General features: G+C 43.3%; 1 protein-coding gene across 1 annotated transcript in view; it reads right to left on the reverse strand.

The window, feature by feature from the left end:
* Positions 1-24,384, reverse strand: part of crppa (CDP-L-ribitol pyrophosphorylase A) — a 94,593-nt gene extending 70,209 nt beyond the window's left edge. Inside the window, exons 1-3 of the mRNA XM_083642127.1 lie at positions 24,071-24,384; positions 21,286-21,565; positions 9,576-9,725 (exon numbers count right to left, since the gene is read on the reverse strand). Of these exons, the coding sequence (XP_083498253.1) occupies positions 9,576-9,725; positions 21,286-21,565; positions 24,071-24,300 (660 nt within the window). The 5' untranslated portion in view covers positions 24,301-24,384. The remainder of the gene's footprint in view (positions 1-9,575; positions 9,726-21,285; positions 21,566-24,070) is intronic.
* Between the last annotated feature and the right edge of the window lie 978 nt (positions 24,385-25,362).

A 25,362-nucleotide genomic window follows, 5' to 3' on the forward strand; every position in this document is an offset into this window, starting at 1 on the left:
AGCGGGATATATTCGCCACAACACACTTGCTCTCATGCTATATTGTTTAATTATATTATATTAAGAAGGTCATGTTGCTGGGAAAACTCGGTAGATCTCAAGAGGTTTGGATTGAGGCGATGAGCTCATATGGTTTATGATACAGTCAGGAGAACAAAGACAACATCTTGCTACCTGAGATGATATGTGGGTAATATTTTATAATGCTATAAAAGAGAGGGGTAATATTTTATCATGCTATAAAAGAGAGGGGTAATATTTTATCATGCTATAAAAGAGAGGGATAATATTTTATCATGCTATAAAAGAGAGGGGTAATATTTTATCATGCTATAAAAGAGAGGGGTCTCTTTTTTTCTCAGGGACCCTGGAACTGAAGAGAGAAATGACAGGAGCAATCCGCTCTGGGTCTCGTGGTAATTTAACCTTCAGCATTTTCTCCTGGTACAAAGGCCTTCACTGGGGACCTGGATAAAGTGTCTCCCCCTTTGTCTTTTCAGCCCCAAGTTCTGCCAGCCTCAATGGACGTCAAGCTGCAAATGTGGCGCTCTCTCGCTGATTTTTCATGAACATGTCCTACAGTGCTAACCTGACAGACACCTTACACTTTCCCTTCTTTTGAATCAGCCAAGAGGGGGTGATGAGCGGGAGGAGAGGGGGGGCACAGTCTCAACCTACCCTCTATGCTACTCTTTTTTACCTCAGTGCTAACTGTCACAACGCATTCGCTCCCAATTTGTCTTTTTTTTTACAGTGTGAGTGGCCTTGACACTGCAGCATAAATGTGAGCTCATTTTCTAAAATCGGCAAAGCCAAAACCAACAGCGCTTCGAAGCAAAATGAAAATCCGCTATGTGCCAGGAATAAAAATAGCTGCAGACAAATGGGGCTCCAATTGGAGGCATACTTTAGCTCTTAGCTCAAAGCTTCCTGGGTCCTTCAAAAACACTGCTTATCCCAAGAAGCAGCTAATGGAGTCAAGGTTGAAATAGCAAAGCCTGAAGTGCCTGAAAAATAAATAGGGTACATTTCTGCAAACCTATTCCGTGATTTTATACAGGAATGGTTCACCCAAAAATGAAAAATCTGTCATCATCTAGTCCCCCTCATGCCAGTTGCAACACAGGCGAAATTTGTCCATAACACACAGGGAGGTTGCCAGCACAACTCCATAGCAGCCTTCTCCAGAAAAACTAGCACAAATCTGAACTACAGCTGATTGATTTGCAACAAATAATGGTGTGTAGGTCTTTCTATTCACAGTGTGACTGGTCTGTTTTTTGTTTAGGAACTCTAAAGAACAGGCCCCTTCAGGTGACGTCAGTTGTTTTGGAGAAGGCTGTTATGAAGTTGTGCTGGCCACCTCCCTGTGTGTTATATGGACTAACACATTTCACCTGTGTTTCATTTGGCATGAGGGTGAGTAGACGATGGCATGGCATCATTTTTGGCTTAACTATTCCTTTAAGGAGCTTGCAAGCATCTAGCCACATCTTACCAATAAGCCCCAATTAAGAATCGGCACATTTGTGGTTTACGTCGGTGGGATACATTTCTTCAGTTTTTCCAGGTACAAATATTAAACCCTATAAACTGCTCAGATCATTAATTGGAACACATTGAAATTTTCAATGTAACGTCAATGCTCTCTCACCATTTTCTCCAGCCAATCCTTTGTTGACTTTTGTTCCACAGAGCAATCTGTTGCAGTGTGGCGGACTGATCTGTTGCAGTGTGGCGGACTGATCTGTTGCAGTGTAGCGGACTGATCTTCTGCAGTGTGGAGGACTGATCTTCTGCAGTGTGGCGGACTGATCTGCTGCAGTGTGGAGGACTGATCTTCTGCAGTGTGGCGGACTGATCTGCTGCAGTGTGGCGGACTGATCTGCTGCAGTGTGGCAGACTGATCTGTTGCAGTGTAGCGGACTGATCTGCTGCAGTGTGGCGGACTGATCTTCTGCAGTGTAGCGGACTGATCTTCTGCAGTGTGGCAGACTGATCTTCTGCAGTGTGGCAGACTGATCTGTTGCAGTGTAGCGGACTGATCTGCTGCAGTGTGGCGGACTGATCTTCTGCAGTGTGGCAGACTGATCTTCTGCAGTGTAGCGGACTGATCTTCTGCAGTGTGGCAGACTGATCTTCTGCAGTGTGGCAGACTGATCTGTTGCAGTGTAGCGGACTGATCTTCTGCAGTGTGGCAGACTGATCTTCTGCAGTGTGGCAGACTGATCTTCTGCAGTGTAGCGGACTGATCTTCTGCAGTGTGGCAGACTGATCTTCCGCAGTGTGGCAGACTGATCTTCTGCAGTGTAGCGGACTGATCTTCTGCAGTGTGGCAGACTGATCTTCCGCAGTGTGGCAGACTGATCTTCTGCAGTGTAGCGGACTGATCTTCTGCAGTGTGGCAGACTGATCTTCCGCAGTGTGGCAGACTGATCTTCTGCAGTGTGGCAGACTGATCTGTTGCAGTGTAGCGGACTGATCTTCTGCAGTGTGGCAGACTGATCTGTTGCAGTGTAGCGGACTGATCTTCTGCAGTGTGGCAGACTGATCTGTTGCAGTGTAGTGGACTGATCTTCTGCAGTGTAGCGGACTGATCTTCTGCAGTGTGGCGGACTGATCTGCTGCAGTGTGGCAGACTGATCTTCTGCAGTGTGGCAGACTGATCTGTTGCAGTGTAGCGGACTGATCTTCTGCAGTGTGGCAGACTGATCTTCCGCAGTGTGGCAGACTGATCTTCTGCAGTGTGGCAGACTGATCTGTTGCAGTGTAGCGGACTGATCTTCTGCAGTGTGGCAGACTGATCTGTCGCAGTGTAGCGGACTGATCTGCTGCAGTGTAGCGGACTGATCTTCTGCAGTGTGGCGGAGTGATCTGCTGCAGTGCGGCAGACTGATCTGTTGCAGTGTAGCGGACTGATCTGCTGCAGTGTGGTGGACTGATCTGCTGCAGTGTGGCAGACTGATCTGCTGCAGTGTGGGGGACTATATTTATGTGTCATTTCCTTCCCACACATAATCGAGGAGCAGTGAAAGTGATAGCACCCGTGCTGCAAACTCCTTCAGCATGAAACCCTGCAGGTTCTGGCACATCTGCTGAACAATGAGGGACTGTAATGGCCCGGTATGATGTATGAGAACCATAAAGTCCTTTGTCATCCATGCGTCATCATTTAAAAAAAAGGCATAAATCTCAACCCCACTGTCATTTCATAAGATTTGAGAGACCTTTATTACTTTGACGCTAAGAGTTAGCAGCACAGGCCTGCAGGACTGCTGCTCCAATTAATTCCATCCTGCAGTATTTTGTCCTCTGTTTACAGATGGAGCCAATGGAGCCATAGCCATGGTGGAAGTCCCATGGCATGTGTTCTGGACTAATGCTGCACTGCTGCTCCAGCCACGAGAGGAACGGTTTGGAGAAATTACAGCTTTTGCTCTCTTTTGAGTCGTCAGAAGTTACAAAGAATAGTTAGTACAACATACTGTAGTTACTTGGTTGCACTGTGTAACATCCAAGAAAGGATCATCAATGATCAGGATGAATGCATACAGGTGGAATTCTACAATGGCTTCCGCTCTACCATTTTGTTGGCAGTAAGTGAGGATTGCTTTGCTGTCAGTGGATTCCATAGAGAGGTATTCATCTTTTAATCTGGTCCATAGGGAGGTATTCATCTTTTAATCTGGTCCATAGGGAGGTATTCATCTTTTAATCTTGCAAGCCAGCTGGATTCTCATGAGATCTTGAGATCTCACATGATGAATCAAACAAAAGTGAAAACAAAACCATCAATCTGGCAGCGTCAGGTTATTAATCTTTGGGATTAATGACAATGTTCTCAATCAATAATATGCTTTCAAATACTTTCTTTATAAAGCTCTCAGCTGGACTCATTTTCACGACTAGTGACTAGAGTTGGACGTAAGTACTGATGACTCAGGTTTGGAATCGAGCATTTGATGAGGATTGATCAGTTTAAAGTGATTAATTTATTAGGCTATAAACAATAAACTCAAATACAAACAAATAAATGGTTTACACCAGGGGCACTCAATTAAAATTCCTAGAGGTCCAGTTAGAGAAAATGTCCTCAAGCAAAGGTCCGGAACATTGTAACGTAGCTTGCGTTATGATTCAGTGCCATTGAACTTAGGCTACTTCAATGATTGCAGTAGCCTAATGTACAATGTCTGTATGTAGTCAACGACTGACTGTTAAATCAAAATAAACATCAACAATGTTTATTTAGTTTTCATATTTAACTGGATTAATTATAAATAACTAGCCTACACTAATAATAAATACATGTTCTTTTCTCATTTCAAGTAAAATAATGGCTGCATTTAAAAATAACATACAACAGAGTGCTTTGGGAAAATGTGCATCTTAAAAGTGTTTTAATTTGAGAAAGAAAATCTTCTTTTCTTCCCTTAACTCCACCTTTTCTCTTGAGAGAAGTGAGCTCCCTATCTGTCTATTTATCTATCTATCTATCTATCTATCTATCTATCTATCTATCTATCTATCTATCTATCTATCTATCTGTCTGTCTATCTATCTATCTGCCTGTCTGTCTGTCTGTCTGTCTGTCTGTCTGTCTGTCTGTCTATCGATCGTTCGCAATGCAAACGTCACATGCGTTGGGCAGTGAATGTGTGAGTGTGCCCTCAGTCTGGATTTGAGTGTGTTTGCTCGTGTGGCGCTTTCATAGACAGGTTAGGATCGCATCGCACTTCACATGAGACATACTGCCTGGTTTTGAGCTGCCCGTGAGAACAATGAATGAACATGTAAGAGTCTGCCTGCTCCGGATTAAAACAAAATCTTTGTTTTTGCGGTGTACTCTCAGAGTCTCGCGCCTCTACTCCGTCAGTGTGCCAGACACTCTCTCGCACTGGAACCGACTGGAACAGGCAGAATCGAATCGGATATTTGATTGGCTGAGTAGCATCACGTGTGATGATTTACAGCGCATGCATTGGTCTGTGAGCTTCCTGGCAGATTAAACCAGTACCGTAAAGGGTAGAAAAGCATGTGCCGGTTAAAAAAGAAAAGCTCGGTGAAATGTAACAATTCTCAATACAATGATTTGTAGGTTATAGGGCTCGGTCCGGATAGGACGGCGTCTGGGTCCGGATGCGGACCGGAGTCCGGACTTTGGGGATCGCTGGTTTACACACTTGGTTGGCTGACATTGGCTTTTAGTCAAGACAGTTTCACACACAGACTCATAGCAGCTGTATTCTCTGTATTTAGCTTTTAGGGCTTTTGACCTGTTGATCTGTTGACGACCTTGCCTTAAAGGTGCTGCACACTGACTTGAAGATAGAATACACTTGCTGACTGGTTGAAAATATATACAAATATGTTATTTTGGTGTGTTCGAATCCTTACATGGTGACTGTTAATTTGCTGACTGATGAAAATCATACTGCATACTGTTATTTTGATCTGTGCTGAAGACCATTGCCTTTTTTGTGGAGATGCTGTTTTTGGGACTCAGTGTATGGATGGTATAAAAGACCCCTGGACCTTTGTTGTGAGAAACTCCCTCAGAATTCTAAACCAAGTTAGGAAAGCTTTGAGTCTACCAAATGTTTCCGTCCACACTCATATTTGTTTCAATCACTCTTTTTTGCCTCCTTGGTCGGATGGAGGCTACCATGCCTGGAGTGAGAGGGGTCTGGCTTCCATCAAAGACCTATACAGTACATAGATGGTCATTTTGCATCCTTTGATCTACTGAAAAGGAAGTTTGAGTTGCCCGGTACGGACTGGCTCAGATTCCTGCAAATCAGAAATTATGATCGTTCCAAGATTCAAACCTTTGAAGCAGTTCCAAATTAACATGCTTTTTTCTATGTTTTGCTAGGCCCTCCTCACTCCAAGCACCTCATCTCTAGATTTGTGTGTCTATTTGATGACTGCACCATGGCCTCTATTGAGAGGATTAGAGAAGCATGGCAAGAGGAACTTGGTACTGCTTTATCTGACATTATATGGGAAAGGAGTCTGTCGAGTGTATAACTTTGCTCAGTTAATAGCAGACATCAGCTGATTCAATTTAAAGTCGCTCACCGTCTCCACTACTCCAAGCAGAAATTACACAAGATCTTCCCTACTATCTCACCACTGTGTGAAAGATGTCAAGTGTCGGAGGGCACACTGTCTCATGCCTTTTGGTTCTGCCCTTCACTGACGGGATTCTGGGCCAAAATATTTGACTGGTACACTAAGGCCTATGGATTAGCCCTTCAGCCGGAGGCAGAACTCGCCATCTTCGGCTGCTTTGAGTCCTCTCTGAACTTTCCTACAGCTGTGCAGCAGGCCCTGACACAGGGGCCAACTGTTGCCAAGAAACTTATCCTGAAGGAATGGAAATCCCCCTGCTCACCCTCTTTTCAATTGTGGCTGATGGATATGACCTCAGTTATACGGATGGAGAGACTTAGGTTCCTGAGGACCGACTCACTTAAGAAATTCTCTGTTATTTGGGACCCTTTCCTAGCCTACCTCGTAGAGTTTGGGGGTGACGGGTGATTTGCCGGACTGGTTTCTCATGGACCCCCTGTGCGGGACTCCGGGCACAATACCTCTTGCAAACACATAAGCACCTTACACGACTGGTAGCATGACGTAATACTGAATGTCAATAATGGTTTTTTGTTTGTTTGTTTTTCCCTCTTGTATGTCCCCCCCCCCCTTTGTTTCCTGTGCCTGAGCCTGTTTGTTTGTCTTGTTCATATGTTGTTCAAAAAGTTGAAAATAAAATATAGGGGGGGGGGGGGGCCCTTGGACCTGATGGAAGCCAGGAGAAACACCAAGCCACATCGGTTTCTCCTCCTGGAATACACAATGAACATCTTGCTTTCCAGTCATTACTATTTTGTTGAATGCTGTTGATTGTCCTGTGATCAAAACTAAGATGTTTCTGTAACTAGCAAATGTAAAATAAATGGAGCCATTGTTGTTGATGGTCGAACTCTGATCTCATTCTGGACATTCAATTTACTATTTTAAGGTTATTATTATAGTTGATATGGGGTTCATCATTTTAGTTTATCATATTAGGTTCATTTTCATTTAGTATTGATTCATTCATACCATTCATGTTATCTTCCAAACATTGTCGCGAACCACTTAACACATTCACTGCCAGCCATTTTTTTTTTACTGTAGGTAGCTTCTGCCAGAGGGTTTTTTTGAGGATTCTGGCTCATCTTTCAAGACCCGAGGATTCTTTTCTGCTAAGATTTTGTGAACACAAAATATCTCAAAAGAACTAATAGAATGTGTGCTTTCTCTGTCTAAAAGAGTTAGTTTGTAGAGTTAGTAGTTATGTAGGCATTAGCACTTGAATACAGCATGGTTTCAGCGTCTGAAAATTTAAGCTGAGATAAATAGCTTTTTGTGAAATTCGATAGAACAGTCACTTTAACCATTCATTTTTGGCATCAGTAAGACGTCAGACATCTAAACAATAGTTTTGAACAGTAATTTCCTCCATAACAGCAGGAAACACCCCTCTACTTCAAACTCCTCCCTCCGTGTGTGTTCTTCTTGGCTGCAGCGGGCGTGTCACAAGCGAGTTGCTGCTGCTGCTGCTCCTGTCTGCTGGCGGCCGCTGGGCAAGTCTGGATGGGCTCGCTCATTTCTTGGGGTTTCGGTTGAGAAACCCCAAGAAACGGGGTTTCTTTTGCGATTCTGGTCTTATTTATGCTGCGTGTTTCAAAGTGTGTTGCACCCATAATCTATTATGCAAATTTACAATCCCCCACCGCCAGCAATCAGCGCGAAAGCGAAAGCGTTTTCGCCAATCCATTTTACTGTATGAGAATGGTTTCATCGCGCGTTCCCCTGCAGTTTTGGCTCGGCTTTTTCTAGAATGGAGAGCACTGTCGCCACTTAGTGGGTCGGTGGAATGGGTTGTACACGTTCGGTGGCTCCAATATTTTTATAGGAGACGTGGGGGGCGTTGATCCACATCCCACCGTCAAAATTTTTATTTATTTTTTTAAGCCGAGATATCTCGTCATTGGCAGTCAACCGTTGGATTTTGTAAGCCGAGATATCTCGTCAATGGCAGTGAACGTGTTAATGAAAGGACCGCACGTTAAAATAATATTTTATAGGGGTAAATCCTCTACACATTCATGTATTTGAACTCTGAAGTTGGAGACGAGGACTCAAACTTGTGAATTGATAAAGACTATTTTTTTTAAAGTTTTTTGTAATAAGTCCTAATAATTTGGCATAAGCTATTGATATTTACATTAATACCGTGACATTATTCAATTTCGTGCAAGGGCAGGCATGTTCCACCTACATGTGGATTCATGGATTCACGCTCATGTCCAGTAACTCTGGACTCGAAGTCAGGGAATGGGGACTCAACTCAGACTCTTCTTTGGTGACTCGGACTTGGACTCAAAAACTCGGGACTCGAGACTCTGCTCAGACTCAAGATATAGTAACTGGACTACAGCAGTGGCTGTAAGATACTGGTGAAATCTCGTTGCATAACTACAAATCCCTCCCTGCCTGCCTCTCTTCTCCCAGAATACTTCATCACGAGGGGAAATAATGCAAATTAGGACTCTGGTCAGGTTAGCCCCGATCCTTCTTTCTCTGTTTGTAAGGGAGAGAACATCAGATCAAACTGTATGCTGACATTTCAAGGTTAAATCTGAATTTGGCAACTTTGCATGTCGGTGGCTCCAAATGACATCAAGAAGTAAACGTTTGAAAGCTGTTTCAACTTCAGTAACGTCTGCAACCTGCACACCGCATGCTCATTAGGGGTGGGAATCGTGGAGTAACTCACGATACGATATGGTCACGATACTTGGCCCTCGATAACGATATTATCACGATACAGCGATTCTGCGATAATCGATATATTGGAAGAAATTTAACCTACGATACATCACGATATCTGTGTAACTGAAGAGAAAAAAATACCCCTAAAAGGCAAGAAGCAGGTATTATGTATTTATTAGCAGAATTGACATGAACTCTCTCAGAGTTCACTCACTCATACCATTTTCGATACCACGGAGGAAAAGTTACACATTAAGTCTTTTTATTATTATTATTAAAACAAGAAAACCTATATAACCTACCTACCTATATAATTTCTAAAAGTAGATATTAATGATCAAACATTTCCATTCATGTAGCCTACAGTATTTATGTTTTTGTTTCAACTACAAACATAAATAAACGTCAACTTGAAACTATGTTTCAACTACCACACACAGCATAATATTTTAGCCTGTTTATTAAAAAAAAAACATATATATATTTTTTTAATAAACATATCGATACTTGGTGCCAGTGTATCGATAACGTATCGCAAGTGGGAATATCGCGATACCGTGAGTATCGATATTTTGTCCCACCCCTAATGCTCATGTGACGCTTAGACCAAAGACAGGAGGGAGGAAAAGATCTAACGTTAGTGAGTCTTTGACAGAAGGATTTAAATGTATGGAGGCAAAAACAAACAGTTACCAACCTGCAAAACCTACAAAGCAGCTTTAAAGACACTGTTAGTACAGAACAGGTCTTACCCTTTGATAGGCTTGATAGATGACATCATACGTGAATCCCTGAGGCATCTCACTGGCCCGGTACCTGGCTCGCTCAAGAGAGTGGTCCAGGTAGCCCTCTGAGGTGGTGGCTACCACCGTGGAGGTGAGAGGTCGGATAGCTCCAGCTGCCTTGGGGAAATAAACAGGAAAAAATATGTATGTAGGTATGAATACATTTGACATTGAAATATAGGCAGGCAGACACAGACAGACAGATAACTAGAGCCAAGTCCTATTGCTAAGAATTGACGACTGGTTAAAACAGTGTTGTCACTACAAAAGTCTAAACTAGGGATGCACCGTTACGAACATTTTGGCCGATAGTTGCGATGACCGAGATTAACATTGCTGTTATGGCCGATAACCGATTTTTACCCATGTCGATATGATCTGAATAAAAACAAGCTTCTATGATCCTATTGCTGTTATTTTGCTCATCGGACCAATACCGAGTTGAAATATAAAAAAAATTACTAACATCAGCCGATACCGTTATTAGGATTGCCAATATATCGTGCATTCCTAGTCTAAACCTCAAACTAGTTCTTAGAAGGATAGAAAACCAGGAAAAATAATTATGATTATAATAATTATACATACATAAGGCTGCACAATTCATCACTTCTAATAATATGTCGAGATTTTAGCTTCCACAAAATTCCAAAAATTAACCATATGGCATTAAAGCAATATTGAAACATTTATTTTCCCTTTGAATGTCTGCCGTGGTTGAAAATAGTCAGGATGTTGATATAAGATGCTATGTGTGCAGTAAAATAATTCTGCCTCTCATAGTATTAAGACTAATCATGATTAACAACACTTATTAGAATATCATACACCATAGCTACTATCATTTTAGCCAGAATTGTGCCTACACGTTTCAAAGAGATTCTCACCATGTCTGTAACAATAAATCCATCTCAACCAACCAATATTATTTTCCTTCCTCTCTTGGAATTTCCAAATAATCAACATTTCTGTGATAGCGTTCTCATCTAACCATAGCAGCGTGATTGAAGACGATGCGGTCGGCGGTGCCAGAAGCAGACGAGCGAGCGCGGGCGAAGCGGCTCGCAAATGCAATGAAAGCAAACATGTGTTCTGCGTGTTACACATGATGTTAAAATCAAAATTAATCTGCGGCTCTTTGGTGGAGACAGGCGGTCTGTCACGAGCATGGATACTGGCAAGATAATGAAGAACAGACCGCATACTGAGAAAGTTCATAACACACACACACACACACACACACACACACACACACACACAGACACACACACACACACAGCCTCAGTAACACACCATAAAAATGGCCCTATGTCAAAAAGCCCTTGCTTTGTTCGCAACCTGTGTGACCTGCATTCAACAAGGTCTTTTCCCAGCCAGTGAGGTTCAACAATGAATCTTTATTAAACTAATCTGCGAGTGTCTTCGTCAGAGTAGCCATGACAGTGGCCCCAAATGTTTTCCATCTATCATTGATTAAATCAACTCTACCACCGTGAGCGCTGGATCTGTCAATCTGATAAACAGTCTATGAAAAGATGGAGATACTGTGTGTGTGTGTGTGTGTGTGTGTGTGTGTGTGTGTGTGTGTGTGTGTGCGCGTGCGTGTGCGTGTGTGTGTGTGTGTGTGTAGGGAGTTGGGGAAGGGAGTAAGGTTATGGTGCCATGTAAAGTTTGTTTTCTTTAGTCTGACCCAGAGTGGAAATTGTAAAGTACTTTGTTGCATTTTTAGTTTTTAGTTTGTTTATGTTCACACTGTCCACTGACAAGCGAAGCAAGGGTTGTAAACAAAAGGCACACGATGGACTGACAAGCAGCTTGTTTATTTTTGGTAACCTGTGATTCTGCCAAGTTAGACATTTAGAGAGTTTGGTAACCTGTGATTCTGCCAAGTTAGACATTTAGAGAGTTTTGTAACCTGTGATTCTGCCAGTTTAGACATTTAGAGAGTTTTGTAACCTGTGATTCTGCCAGTTTAGACATTTAGAGAGTTTTGTAACCTGTGATTCTGCCAAGTTAGACATTTAGAGAGTTTTGTAACCTGTGATTCTGCCAGTTTAGACATTTAGAGAGTTTTGTAACCTGTGATTCTGCCAAGTTAGACATTTAGAGAGTTTTGTAACCTGTGATTCTGCCAAGTTAGACATTTAGAGAGTTTTGTAACCTGTGATTCTGCCAAGTTAGACATTTAGAGAGTTTTGTAACCTGTGATTCTGCCAAGTTAGACATTTAGAGAGTTTTGTAACCTGTGATTCTGCCAAGTTAGACATTTAGAGAGTTTGGTAACCTGTGATTCTGCCAAGTTAGATATTTAGAGAGTTTGGTAACCTGTGATTCTGCCAAGTTAGACATTTAGAGAGTTTTGTAACCTGTGATTCTGCCAGGTTAGAGATTTAGAGAGTTTTGTAACCTGTGATTCTGCCGGGTTAGAGATTTAGAGAGTTTTGTAACCTGTGATTCTGCCAAGTTAGACATTTAGAGAGTTTGGTAACCTGTGATTCTGCCAGGTTTAGGGCTGGGTATTGGTTCAAATTTAGATTCCGATTCACAAGGTTCCGAATCGATTAATCCCGATTCGATTCGATTCCGATTTGAATAATTTCAATATCGATTTGGTTAGTGATACTAAAACATGTTTTTTGAGCTGTAACCTGAATTACATGACTGTCCAGTTATGTAACACAGGGGTTCCCAACCTTTTTTGCGCCAATTGTCAATTTTAATGGTTTTAGTTACACATATATTTACTCACCAGGTGGTGACAAAGGGTAAATAACAGCCCTTTCATCTGTCAATAAAGACACTTTCACAATTATGCACAGTGATTTGATTTCAGCCTATATAATTTCTAAAAGTAGATATTAATGATCAAACATTTCCATTTATGTAGCCTACAGTATTTGTTTTTGTTTCAAACATAAATAAACATCAACTTGAAACTATGTTTCAACTACCACACACAGACTATAATATTATAGCCTATGTTTATTAAAAAAAAGTTGTTTGAATCGATATCAAAGGATTAAAGTAAAAATCGATTCAAAATCGGAGAACCGATTTTTTTAACCCAGCCCTAGCCAGGTTAGAGATTTAGAGAGTTTGGTAACCTGTAATTCTGCCGGGTTAGAGATTTAGAGAGTTTGGTAACCTGTAATTCTGCCGGGTTAGAGATTTAGAGAGTTTGGTAACCTGTAATTCTGCCGGGTTAGAGATTTAGAGAGTTTGGTAACCTGTAATTCTGCCGGGTTAGAGATTTAGAGAGTTTGGTAACCTGTAATTCTGCCGGGTTAGAGATTTAGAGAGTTTGGTAACCTGTGATTCTGCCATTTTGGCAATGAGAGGAGGCAAAGCAATTCCTGTTCCAGTCTCTGTAACTCTAGCTAAGCATGGTGGATTTGTCTGCACTCTTCGACGTAATTGACCTTCTCTGATGTTCATACCAGGTTTAGAACGCAAATAAATAGCTGAATGTGAGCATCTACTGTAGGCTCTCCAACATAGGGTTGTTTCCTGGACTGAGACTCCAATTGTCAGTAGAGTTCTCAACGAGCATTAAAATTCAAACCCGATCCGACCCGAGTGAGTTGAAGCCCGGGCCTGACTCACCCGAGAATGATTATTGGAAGAAAATACTTTAATTTACATAGGCGGCAGCTCAAATCACATGATAGCACAATGGGGTGACAGAGAGCGAGAGTGAGGAGAAAGCAAGCAGAACACCACAAACTGTGTTTTTAGCCTATTGTTTTTGAGTTTTTAACACATTTAGTCATTGATAGCAGCAGACTAAACCAATGTTGCCGAAAGCAAGCAATTAGATTTGTACTAATGTTTTAATGTTTGCCATGCTGTAATCAAATCTAGTAGCCCCCGCCCCTTCCCCCAGCTTCTGTTTTACTACATCTCATTGGTCAAAAGCATTCTCGAAAGGTGTGGTAGCCTACATTCGCTGTGTAGTTACAGCAAACGGGAGATGTAGGTTGAATAAAATAAATAGCTACATTTTAACAAGTAGAGAACATCTTGACAATTGATTGACTCCAAAATTAGAATCAGCACCATGGACAGCTCTGAGTGTCCATGTATCAAAGGTTCATGGACAGCTCTGAGTGTCCATGTATCAAAGGTTCATGGACAGCTCTGAGTGTCCATGTATCAAAGGTTCATGGACAGCTCTGAGTGTCCATGTATCAAAGGTTCATGGACAGCTCTGAGTGTCCATGTATCAAAGGTTCATGGACAGGGGATACAACAAAAATGTAGTGGACAAGTGTTTAGAGAAAGCAAAAAGAACCACACGGCAAGACCTGTTGAACCCCAAGTTAAAAGAAAAGGGTTCACCCCCTATGTCGACTTTCAGCCCCATTTCAAGGGGTTTGAAAGCCACTACAAAAAAGTACTGGCACATACTGAGATCAGATCCAAATATTGGCCATGCATTCAAAGAGACACCAAGATTCACTTATAAAAGGTCCATGAACCTTAGAGACAGTTTGGTTAAAACCGACTTGATTCAAGAACCCCTGACACATTTCCTATCAGATCCACCTGATGGTCATTTCAGATGTAACAATTGTGTGAGTTGTAATGCAATGATGTATTCTATCCCCCTCATATCCCCCTCTCCGCCACCCCCCCCCCACCACCCCCCTCCCCCCCACCACCCCCCTCCCCCCCACCTCTCCCCCCCACCTCTCCTCCCCCTCCCCACCACCTCTCCTCTCCCCCCCACATCCCCCCCTCCTCTCCTCGCCCTCTCTACCACCTCCCCACCACCCCATCCTCTCCTCTCACCCTCCGCCACCTCTCCCCCCCCCACCCCCTATCCTCTCCGCCACCTCCCCCCTTCACCACCCCTCCTCCTCTCCTCCCCCATCACCCCCCCCCCCCACTCCCACCTAACCTGCTGTTCGTGGACTACAGCTCAGCATTCAACACCATAGTACCCTCCAGGCTGGTAAGCAAGCTCAAGGTCCTGGGACTAAACACAGCAATGTGTGACTGGATCCTGGACTTTCTGACAGACCGCCGCCAGGTGGTGAGAGTGGGCAACCTCACCTCCTCCCCACTGACCATCAGCATGCGATGGTCCAAGGGATGCGTCTCCAGCCCCTTCTGGTATGACCTCTACACCCACGACTGCGTGGCGACTCAAATCTCTAACACCATCGTGAAGTTTGCAGACGACACAGCAGTCGTGGGCCTGATCTCCAGGGGCGACGAGACGGCCTACAGAGAGGAGGTGAAGGCCCTAGAACAGTGGTGCCAGGACAACCACCTCTCTCTGAACGTCTCCAAGACCAAGGAGATCATTGTAGACTACAGGAGGGGGGGGGGGGGTGCACACCCCCCAATCACCATCAACGGCACAGTGGTGGAAAGGGTGGACAGCTTCAAGTACCTGGGAGTCAACATCCACCAGGACCTGACATGGGCCGGTCACACCGCCACTGTTGTCAAAAAGGCCCAGCAGCGACTACACAGACTCAGGCGCCTAAAGAAATTTGGGCTAAGGCCAGAAATCCTTAGGGACTTCTACAGAGGCACCATTGAAAGCCTGCTGACTGGCTGCTTCACCACCTGGTACGGGAACTGTACCACCATGGACCGCAGGGCGCTACGAAGAGTGAGACGCGCGGCCCAGCACGTAACAGGATGTGAGCTGCCAGAACTGCAGGAACTATATAACCAGCGGTGCCATAGGAGGTCCCTGAAGATCATCAAAGACACAAACCATCCCCACAACAGCCTGTTCTCCCTGTTACCCTCAGGGAGAAGATACAGGGTCCCAAAAGCACGCACAAATCGCTTGAGGGACAGTTTATTCCCGCAGGCCACGAGACTCCTTAACATACACAAATAGTGTAGTAGCTATACTGTACCATACTGTAGCTGCTACCATTACGTATGTCTAATGTTTAATTGTATGTTTAATTAGGTATATGCTATTTGCACCTGTATGTCAAATACGTCTAATTTAAAATGTTTAAGAACGTCTAAAGTATGCACATGACATGTGCACCTATGTGCAGTGAATATGCCACTGTCTCTGACTTGTCTTATCACTCTACTGCCTTATTGCTTGTTGTGTCTCTTGTTGTTTTTGCACTCATATGCCCTGTTATATTTGTACTATGTTGTAAACGGAGTTCACAGCACAAGAATTTCACACGTGATACTTGTACTACGGAGTGACAATAAAAATCTTGAATCTTGAATCTTGAATCTTGACGTATCAGGCGAGGGGCTCAATCACATGTAACACCAAAACGAGTCATTTATATGCTTCAATGTCCATGTGGACTATGTTACATTGGGAAAACCAACAGGGAATTGAAAACCAGAGTAAGTGAGCACAGAAATGCTATCAGGAATGACGATCAGAAGTCATCCATAGCCAGACATTTCAATATGTGTAAACATGAGGTGAGTGCTTTGAGATTTATGGGGATTGAAGTGGTGAAGTCTCCACCTAGAGGAGGAGATCCAGAGAACTTACTCCTTAAAAAAGAGAGTAGGTGGATTTTTGAGCTTGACGTGGTGTGTTTATTTGATGAACTAGGGGCATGACATTGTGTGTAAAAGGTTCAATGGTTTATGTGTGTTGCCTGTATGGTTAAATGTGTAAATTGTCTGGATTTGAAAATAATCTATATTTTTTGATATGCAATGTTTATTTGAATGACTGAAACTGTAGTGATTGATGATGGAGTGATGAGCGTCAGGTGTGTGACTGACAGGGGAGGAACCTGGCATAGATAGAGGCCCTGAGACCAAATTGTTTGTCAGTTACACTTGCAGCTACTGAAGAAGGCACTGGCCCAAACGTCTTTGCTGCACTGTTGGACATCATGTAAAGAAAAATAAAAGAAATCAACTGTTTTTCCAGAGTGCGGATCGTTTATATTATATTGAAACCTCTGGCCATGGAGTGATCCAGCACCGGACTGAATTGAATCAAGACTTTTTTGGGGGTGAGCACATTGTTTGGTGAAAATTCAGCTCTGAGTGCTCACATATCAAAATGCAGATTAGACCTATGTAAATACACACAGCCCTACAGGTACCTGACCCAAACTATCAGCATCAATTGTGGGCTCAAACCCAGCCCTGCCCGCCCGCCCGACGGCCATTTCGAGCCGCGTCGAGCTCAGGCTGAAAATTGAGAACTCTAATTATCAGGTGTCATTGTTTAGTGTCACCAGAGTTCAAATGTCATTATTCTCACCTGGACAAATTAACCAAACTTAAGGAGCAAAACACTCCAGTGTTCTACTCAATTCTTCCAAATACACTTGGTGTGAATGCTGCCCTAGGCTAAGTAGAGCAGCAAGGTTTTGGAGGAATTTGAACTTGCATTCGATCAGAGATTCTCAACCTTTTTATATCAAGGACCCAGCGCCGCTGCTGGCAATTCGGGTACCCTAATGCCTACCCCACACTACAGGATAATTTGCAAGATTATGGCCAAGATTCCCCCCTCCCGATTTTCTCGGGGGTGCTCGCGATTTGAGGCGCGTCGGGCAGATAATCTTCCCAAATGATCCTGTAGTGTGTGGGGTTCAAAGATTCACAATCGGGAAGACTGCCTCTTCCCGATTGTGAATCGGGCATATCTAACATGTTAGATATTTACAACCCGACAGGCGATTGTATCTTGAGCAGAGAGCCAGTAGTTGCTGCGTTTCCATTACAGTTTTTCGCAAAATAATCTGGTCCACGTCCGCCCGCAGCCCCGCACAGAAACAAAGAACGAGGAAATTGTCATCGAGGTGAAATACCCGTGCGTCTTTGAACGGGACGGAAAACTAATGCTATACTGCAAAGCATGTAGCCTATAACAAGCGCTTAGGTCTCATATGCTTCCCGCATCGGCGAGTGTCCGCACGGAAAAGTGAGTCAAATCAGCAGACGCGCCCCTCCACAACACAAGGCACCTGTGCAGACGGTTTTCGCCTGGCCGTGCACAGTAGGCCTACACCCCGAATGGACGCGGCTGTCCGCGCAAATATTAGTTAAACAAATCCTTTCAGTGCAAATGCATTATAAAAACAAAAAATAAGATTTGTTTAGAAAACGAAATGACACAAATGTATTATTATTATTATTATTATTATCATTATTACTACTACTACACCCGGTGCGCACAATGAATAGGCATTTTAAAAGTTAACGTCGAGCCCTGCTTCCAAGGTGAATCTTCTGCATAATCTTCTAGTGTGTGGGGTTGCGTTTGAACAGACGCGATTGTGTGTGTGTCCCAAGATTGAAATGTTAAAAAATCGTCTCTCTCTGTCCTGTAGTGTGTGGGCTCTCAAGATTTTTATAATCTTCAAGGATTTGAAAATCCTGTAGTGTGGGGTAGGCATAAGCGTAATTTTTTCGTGGCGCCCCCTCATATACTGTATATATATATATATACTATATATAAATATATATATATATATATATATATATATATATATATATATACACATATACATATACATCGGAGTGGCAGAGTGCACTCTTGGCACTCCGTTTGAGGAGATGGAGCCTCAGAGCGCCAAGAGATGATGAACTGCAAAAATGGTTAAAAAACACAGGGGAGGAGAAAAGAACGAAGAAGAGGAGCTGAGAGCAGATAAGAGTGAGCTGTTTGTATGTGTAGCGGTTAGCTAACTGCTAGCCAGGAGCATGTGCTTCTAAAACTAATGCCCCGTTCGTTAATTCATACAGAAAGAGCACGCTCTGCCTCTTTGAACAGCCGCACTCTCATTTTAGTGTAAAGCGTCAGATAGAGACACTGCGGAGCGCGTCATCATTCAGAAACCATGCCCAAAACGCCCAAAACGGGGGGAAACAAAAACTCCCCCCCAATCCTGGCATTCTCCTATGTCGCGTGCATGGTCGTGTGTAGCGCACAAAGATCATATATACAGAAGTTGAACACTCCAACTTACTTCCTTGACAGCTAGATCCACATTTTTCTTCTCGACAATTCTCAATAGAGTACCGCAGGGATGACGTATTTTTGTAGTCGGAACGCAGAGGTCCCGGACTTCCGGTTTCTTCACTGTTTCTCCCTATATGGGATTTTTGAATGGGTTTTTGGCACGATGCTTCAAATAAGGTCTGTGGGCAACGCAAGCTTATTCAAACGCAAACCTGGGTTCAGCGAGATAATCTTCACACATAAGGACCACTTTCAGGAGTTTTGAAGCGCAAATGCGAGCCCTAGAAGTAAAAAGCTCATGCTAAGCTATTCCAAAACTACACACAGTGTCGCATAGGCTTCCACGTCACGTCACCACAGCCAAATTCAACCTGGAGTGTTGTTGATGTGTGTGCTGCTATGCACTGATTACCCCGGGCTGAACCAGGTGACGGAAAGATAATTCCCGTGTTCGTCCTTTGAAGTGATGACGTTATTGACGTATAATATCCCCGTCGACTCAACAGTGTAGTCTCATTTAGCCGTTTGCTAGCTAGCCGCCCTTTTAATAGGGATGGGCATTTCTAGCAAAAACACTATTCGAAATTCGCTGGCCAAATTCGAATTTAATTCGAAATTCGAAAAAAAAAATGTAAAAAAAAAAAAAAAAAAAAAGGTTTTTTTTTTTGTGAGTGAAATGTTGCATTGTCTCCCCTGATTCTAAGTCTACGGCTTTATTAATTAATATAAAAAGCTTCTGCTGTGGATTTTTAGCTCAAACAAGCATTGCACCACTGAAGTAAAGAACATGTTACATGACATTGACATTTTCGAAAATAAAAAACAGTTTTGACAATCATGAGTGGTTCATTAAATATTTAGTAGGCTCAGGTCTGAGTGCCAAAGGGGTGCCAAAGTCACCCCCTCTCCCTCTTCATGGGATTTCATCCGCCATTCATTTTTCCATAAACCTTGCTTAAAATGCTTATAAAAATTGTTTTACTTGCTCAAACCAAGCGATTTGACTATACTTAGAATCAGGGGAGACAATGCAACATTTCACTCAAATTTTTTTTTTTTTTTTCGAATTTCGAATTTCGAATTTCAATAATAAAAGTCGACCTTGATAATAACAACGATTATTCGAAAATTCGAAATTCGATGCCCATCCCTACCTTTTAACGGCACATAAAAGCTTCAAAACTCATAAAAGTGGTCATCATGTGTGAAGATTATCCTGCTGAACACTGGTTCGCGTTTGAATAAGCTTGCGTTAACCACAGACCTTGCGCCAAAAACCCATTCAAAAATCCCATAGGCAGAAACAGTGAAGAACCCGGAAGTGTCAGCATCGATGTTTTCCAGACTCATTCCTGCGGCTCTCTATGACTTCCTTGTTTTGCTCGGGAGTACAAAAAATTGGTGATTTTTTACATTTGTTGTCTGCACAGCCCACCACACAACAGCTTTTCGCTATGTTTAATTCAAGGAAAATGATGCTGGTGTATGGGAGTGAATGGAGAGTTTTCCCCCGTGATGGGCGTGGCCTATTTCATGCAGTGTCTCCATTGGATTAAAAAAGTGAGTGATTTGTAGGTTCGGGAAACTCAGACAGAGCGAGAGCTCTTCCCGCTGTGCAATCTTCGGTCACCGCCGCTGCGCAATCTTTGGTTTTGGAATCTGCGGCAGAGTGAGAGCTCTGTCTGCTCTCTGCTCCTGTTTTGTGAGATCTTTGGCTGCTCTCTTTCCTCAGTCTAGCTGCTGCATTATCATATTATTCTATAACAGTTGAGATATTCTCTACTGAAAAAAATGCATACATATCTGAGCCAGGTCCTAGACTACATGTGGTTACATATCTGAGCCAGGTCCTAGACTACATGTGAGCCAGGTCCTAGACTACATGTAGTTACATATCTGAGCCAGGTCCTAGACTACATGTAGTTACATATCTGAGCCAGGTCCTATACTACATGTGAGCCAGGTCCTAGACTACATGTAGTTACATATCTGAGCCAGGTCCTAGACTACATGTGAGCCAGGTCCTAGACTACATGTAGTTACATATCTGAGCCAGGTCCTAGACTACATGTAGTTACATTACATAACTGAGCCAGGTCCTAGACTACATGTAGTTACATATCTGAGCCAGGTCCTAGACTACATGTAGTTACATATCTGAGCCAGGTCCTATACTACATGTGAGCCAGGTCCTAGACTACATGTAGTTACATATCTGAGCCAGGTCCTAGACTACATGTAGTTACATATCTGAGCCAGGTCCTAGACTACATGTAGTTACATATCTGAGCCAGGTGCTAGACTACATGTAGTTTTAAGTGAGGAGATCCACAACTTTCTTTTAAGGGGGCACCGTGGCCAGTTCAACACAGGGAATGCCAAACTGGCCGTGTGGAGTTCATTTTAGAAGGCCCATTACAGCCAAACTGCGGGGCATCTGTTTGACCGTGGTATTCCTGCTCTGATGCCCCTCATGGCACTTGGTGCCCTACGCAGAGCGCGTGTACATAGCGGCGGCCCTGCAAGGATGGTAATTTAGTCCACATAAGAGTCACAGACCCCCATTTCATGAGATTTTGTCTCTCAGATGCAAATCTGAGAATGTTTTTCTTTTCCCTTCTTTTTTGTCACATATGATTTTGTCCAGAATTCCAAGACTATCTGTATTGTAGGTAGAGACATAACAGAGAAACTAAGTTTCTACAAACTAAGTTATGTAGAGGTTTGAACTTGTATTCTACCAACCCCTTGCTCCTTGGCAGCCGTGGCTATCTTGTACAGGAAGTCCTCCTCCACAAAAGGCCGCACAGCATCGTGGATGATGATGACCTTGGGTTTGACCTTGGGCCCCTCCTCTCCCTCCGCCTCGCCCAGCGCCCGGACGCCGTTGAAGATGGAGCGGTGGCGCGTGGAGCCGCCTTGCACCACTCGCACTTTGCTATGCTGGAAGCGCTGGATGATGTCCGTCATCAGCTCCCTGCTTTCTTTGGCAACAACTACGACCACGCTCTGGATCCACGACACCCTGTCAAAACACACAGCCATTCAACTCAACGTGGTGATTCAGACAGGACAGTGCTGCAGTGGAGGGAAGGTAAACAGGCTAGGTATATACTGTAGACTAGTTACCTTACTGCCATATTCAATCAAGTCAATAATCAACAAATCGATCAACAGAAAATTTGTTGATAACGATTATCGATTCATTTTCTCGACTAATCGATCGATTGGGGCTTGGGCTATAAAATGTGAAAAAAGGGGCGATCACTTTTTTCCGCAAAGCCCAAGATGACGTCCTCAAATGTCTTCTTTTGTCCTGAACAACAGTCCACAACCCAAAGAGAATCACTTTACTGTCATAGACGACTAAAGAAACCAGAAAATATTCACATTTAAGAAGCTGGAAAAAACTATCTAAACGATTAATCGATTATAAAAAATAGTGTTGGTTGGTGATTAATTTTCTGTCTATCGACTATTTTTTCCCCGTTTGAATTTGTTTGTTTACTTGTCTTGTCTCTTTTGTCTTTGTTTGTTTTTGATAATTTAAACCAAAACCTGTGCGGTCAACTGGATGTGGGATTAAGTTCATGGGGTGGGAGAACACAGTTTCTTTTCAGACCAAGCATTCACATGGTCAATGCTGCTGTTGCATTATATTCTTACACGCAGTTTATCTGAAGACTATTTGTTATGGGTTCTGTTCCGTCTGTTGTTTTGTTTGGTTTGGTTCTTTGCTTGGGTGTGCGCACCCAATTTCTAAAGGTACTGAACCGATGTCTGAAAAAGAAACAATAAAAAAAAACTATATACCAATCTTACACATATGAGCAAACCTACGTATCTCTGTATGTACATTATGTGTCTCTGTTTCATTTTCTTCTGACACTGTCGGCCTCACAGCATTCATATTTGGCACGGGTCCACAGGTCCCGAGCAGACGGTGGCAGGGCCAGATTTGTGAATGAGGTCATAAGGGCAGACTAAATGGGCAAAAATGAGTGAACACAGGTTCAGCACCAAGGATAGCTCCATTCGTTAGGTACTGATGGAGCACACCTGAGCGGAGTTGGAATCAGCCAGGCAAGTGGACTATGAAAACCCTCTGGGGAGAGAGAGGAGAGGTTGCATGCCAACTCTGTGAGCGAGGCCTGACTGATTGTCCAGTGATTCTGTGCTCCAACGTCGAGTATCAGAAGTAGTGCTGTTGATAATCGATTCATTGTTTTAGTCATTTACCGAGTAGTCTCGCTTGCCAGCCTCCCCTCACGGAAAAGGAGTCTGGCAGCGCTGGTCACCATTCAGGAATTGCGATGGGCGGCGCTAGCGGCAGTGCCCTTGTAAAATAGTTTCCAACAATCCAACTTGCCATTTTCAGCGTGTAGCAACGAGCTAGCGTGTAGGTTTCTGCCGTTAGCTTGCTAGCTAGTTAGCGTTGTTGTTTTGACCTGCGGCGACAGGGGACTATTTACAGCGACACACAGGGAGGAGGGAGCGGAAGCCGCTCTGATTGACATGGCTGGAGTCAATGCCAGAGAATGTAGGCGGGGAGTGGAAATGCCGGCAGCGACTGAAATGGTCGCCTCCAATGGGAGAGCAGCTGTAGAGCAGGGGAGGGCTTATGCCAGCAGCCTGTTCCCATGCAGCCAGACTCCTCTCATGGAAGTGAGGGGGGGCTGGCAAGCGAGACTATTTACCAAGTAAAAATACCAAACATTTGCTGGTTACAGCTTCACAGATTTGCTGCTTTTCTCTGTTTCATATTATTATAAAAAAATATATACTTTTAAGGTTTTTTGACTGTTGGTCAGACTAAGTAAGAAATGGTAGGGATCACTTTGGGTTCTGATAACTTGTGACAGGCATTTGTACTTATTTGTTACATTGTAATATTGTTACATTGTAATGAAAATAAGCAGTACTTGCAGCCCTAGCTGTATTACACAACTTGCAGGAATCATATCATTACATTACATTTGAGGCATTCAGCTCTTTCCCAGACCATCTTACAGAAAGTGAGCAGGTGTTCTGGCTTCTGGGTCTGGCTCAAAACACACCTCAACAGGACACCGGTGACCTTTGACCCTGCACTGCTGGGACCCCTCTCTCTAATCACTGGGCCACACAGGCAGCATCTCTCCCCTGATTTTCTCCGGATGTTTTGCTGCATTCATTTCCTACCAAGAGACATACTGTAAACACTGACTAGCTGAGAGACACATCTGACTATAAACACCAGTTGTTGTAGTGAATATAAAATACATCCACGTTCTCATCTAAATAACCGTTAATATGGAGTATGATGAAGGCAACACTTACGCTACTGCATCTCTCTGCATAACAAACAAATTGCATGAGGACCATTAATTTGCCTGCACAAATAAATCAGACAGTGCTTAACTTGTTTCGATCACACTTCTCTTGTCTTGGTGAAGCATTTATCTCCATGTTCTTATACTGTCACACTTGTACCTGGATATGATGCTGAGACATAAGGGGTAGGCTATCCTTCTACTCTCCCTCTGCCTACCTCTCGAAAGCCTGGATGGTGTAGCTTATGAGCGGCCTGTTGAGAAAAGTGCAGAACTGCTTAGGTGTGTGCAGTCCGGTTCTCTCCCCGGTGCCCCCGGCTGGAAGCACCGCAGCCACCGGGAAGTCCACGCTGCGTCTCCCCGCTTTGAGGCTGCCCATCCCGGCCTCACGTGCTGGGAAAAGTCCCGGATCCCCCGGCCTGTCCGCGTCACCGTTTCCCCTCTGCATGATCAACAATACATCAGTTCATTGATCGAGGTCAAGGCAGGTCATCATCTGTCCATATCCCAATGTCATCGAACCGGTGGGCGGAGTCTGGAGGATGGTGTCAAGTGTAACGTGGGTGAGATTTGTTGTTGTTGAGTTGTGAAGCAAGCTAGCCAGAAGAAAACGCAATACTTCCGGTAACAACTTTCAAAATAAAACCCTTCCTATGCAACAGTGGAAATGTGTTTTACCATTTACAGAATAGTAGAACGTGTCGCTCTATAGCCTTACATTCATTCATTTATTTATTTATTTATTTATTTATTTATTTATTTATTTATTTATTTATTTATTTATGTATTCCTTCATTCATTCATTCATTCATTCATTCATTCATTCATTCATTCATTCATTTATTTATTTATGAATCAAAGTCTCATCTCTTCTAATGATTTAAGTTCTAATAGTTTCTTTCAATGCGGATTAGACTGGCCTAAATGAAGCTCTGTGAGCCAATACTGACACACTTTTAGTGTTTCCCACCATATTTCCCACTCAGTTTTCACATCCAAATTTCAAGTTTTAGACCCTCAATGCATACAAGGAAAATCTCCAATTAAATGCGGGGGAGGGTGGGTGGTGAAAGAAACCCTGGGCTGGACAGTTGAGTATGCAATAGGTGCTGGGACATGAACATGGGAGATCCCTCTTGTCCAGCAGGTTTTTGTTCGAGGTCTACTCACACCTGATTCAATTAAAGGTTATGTGCTTTGTGCACAGGTAGATCTGTGTGTACTGCTCAACCAATCCTTAATTGGATCAGGTGCTAGAGTAGAGCTGGAACTAAAACTTGCAGGACAGTGAAGACATGGACTGGATTTGGAAACACTGTGGTTGATTGTTTTCTTAAAGGGGTTCATATGTGTCCACTGTGCCTGCTGCAAGGTTTATATTGTTACATAAAGATTATATTCGAGTACAAAAAAATGCGATTGTTTTTTTTATCATAGCGTTGTGAAATGTCGGGTGCACGGCGTGCGTGGATCTATAAATAGTAGGAAATAATTTGTGTCAATTTATGGT

The sequence above is a fragment of the Poromitra crassiceps genome (genome assembly GCF_964638095.1).
Source record: "Poromitra crassiceps genome assembly, chromosome: 1".
In the NCBI taxonomy this organism is placed as follows: Eukaryota; Metazoa; Chordata; class Actinopteri; order Beryciformes; family Melamphaidae; genus Poromitra; species Poromitra crassiceps.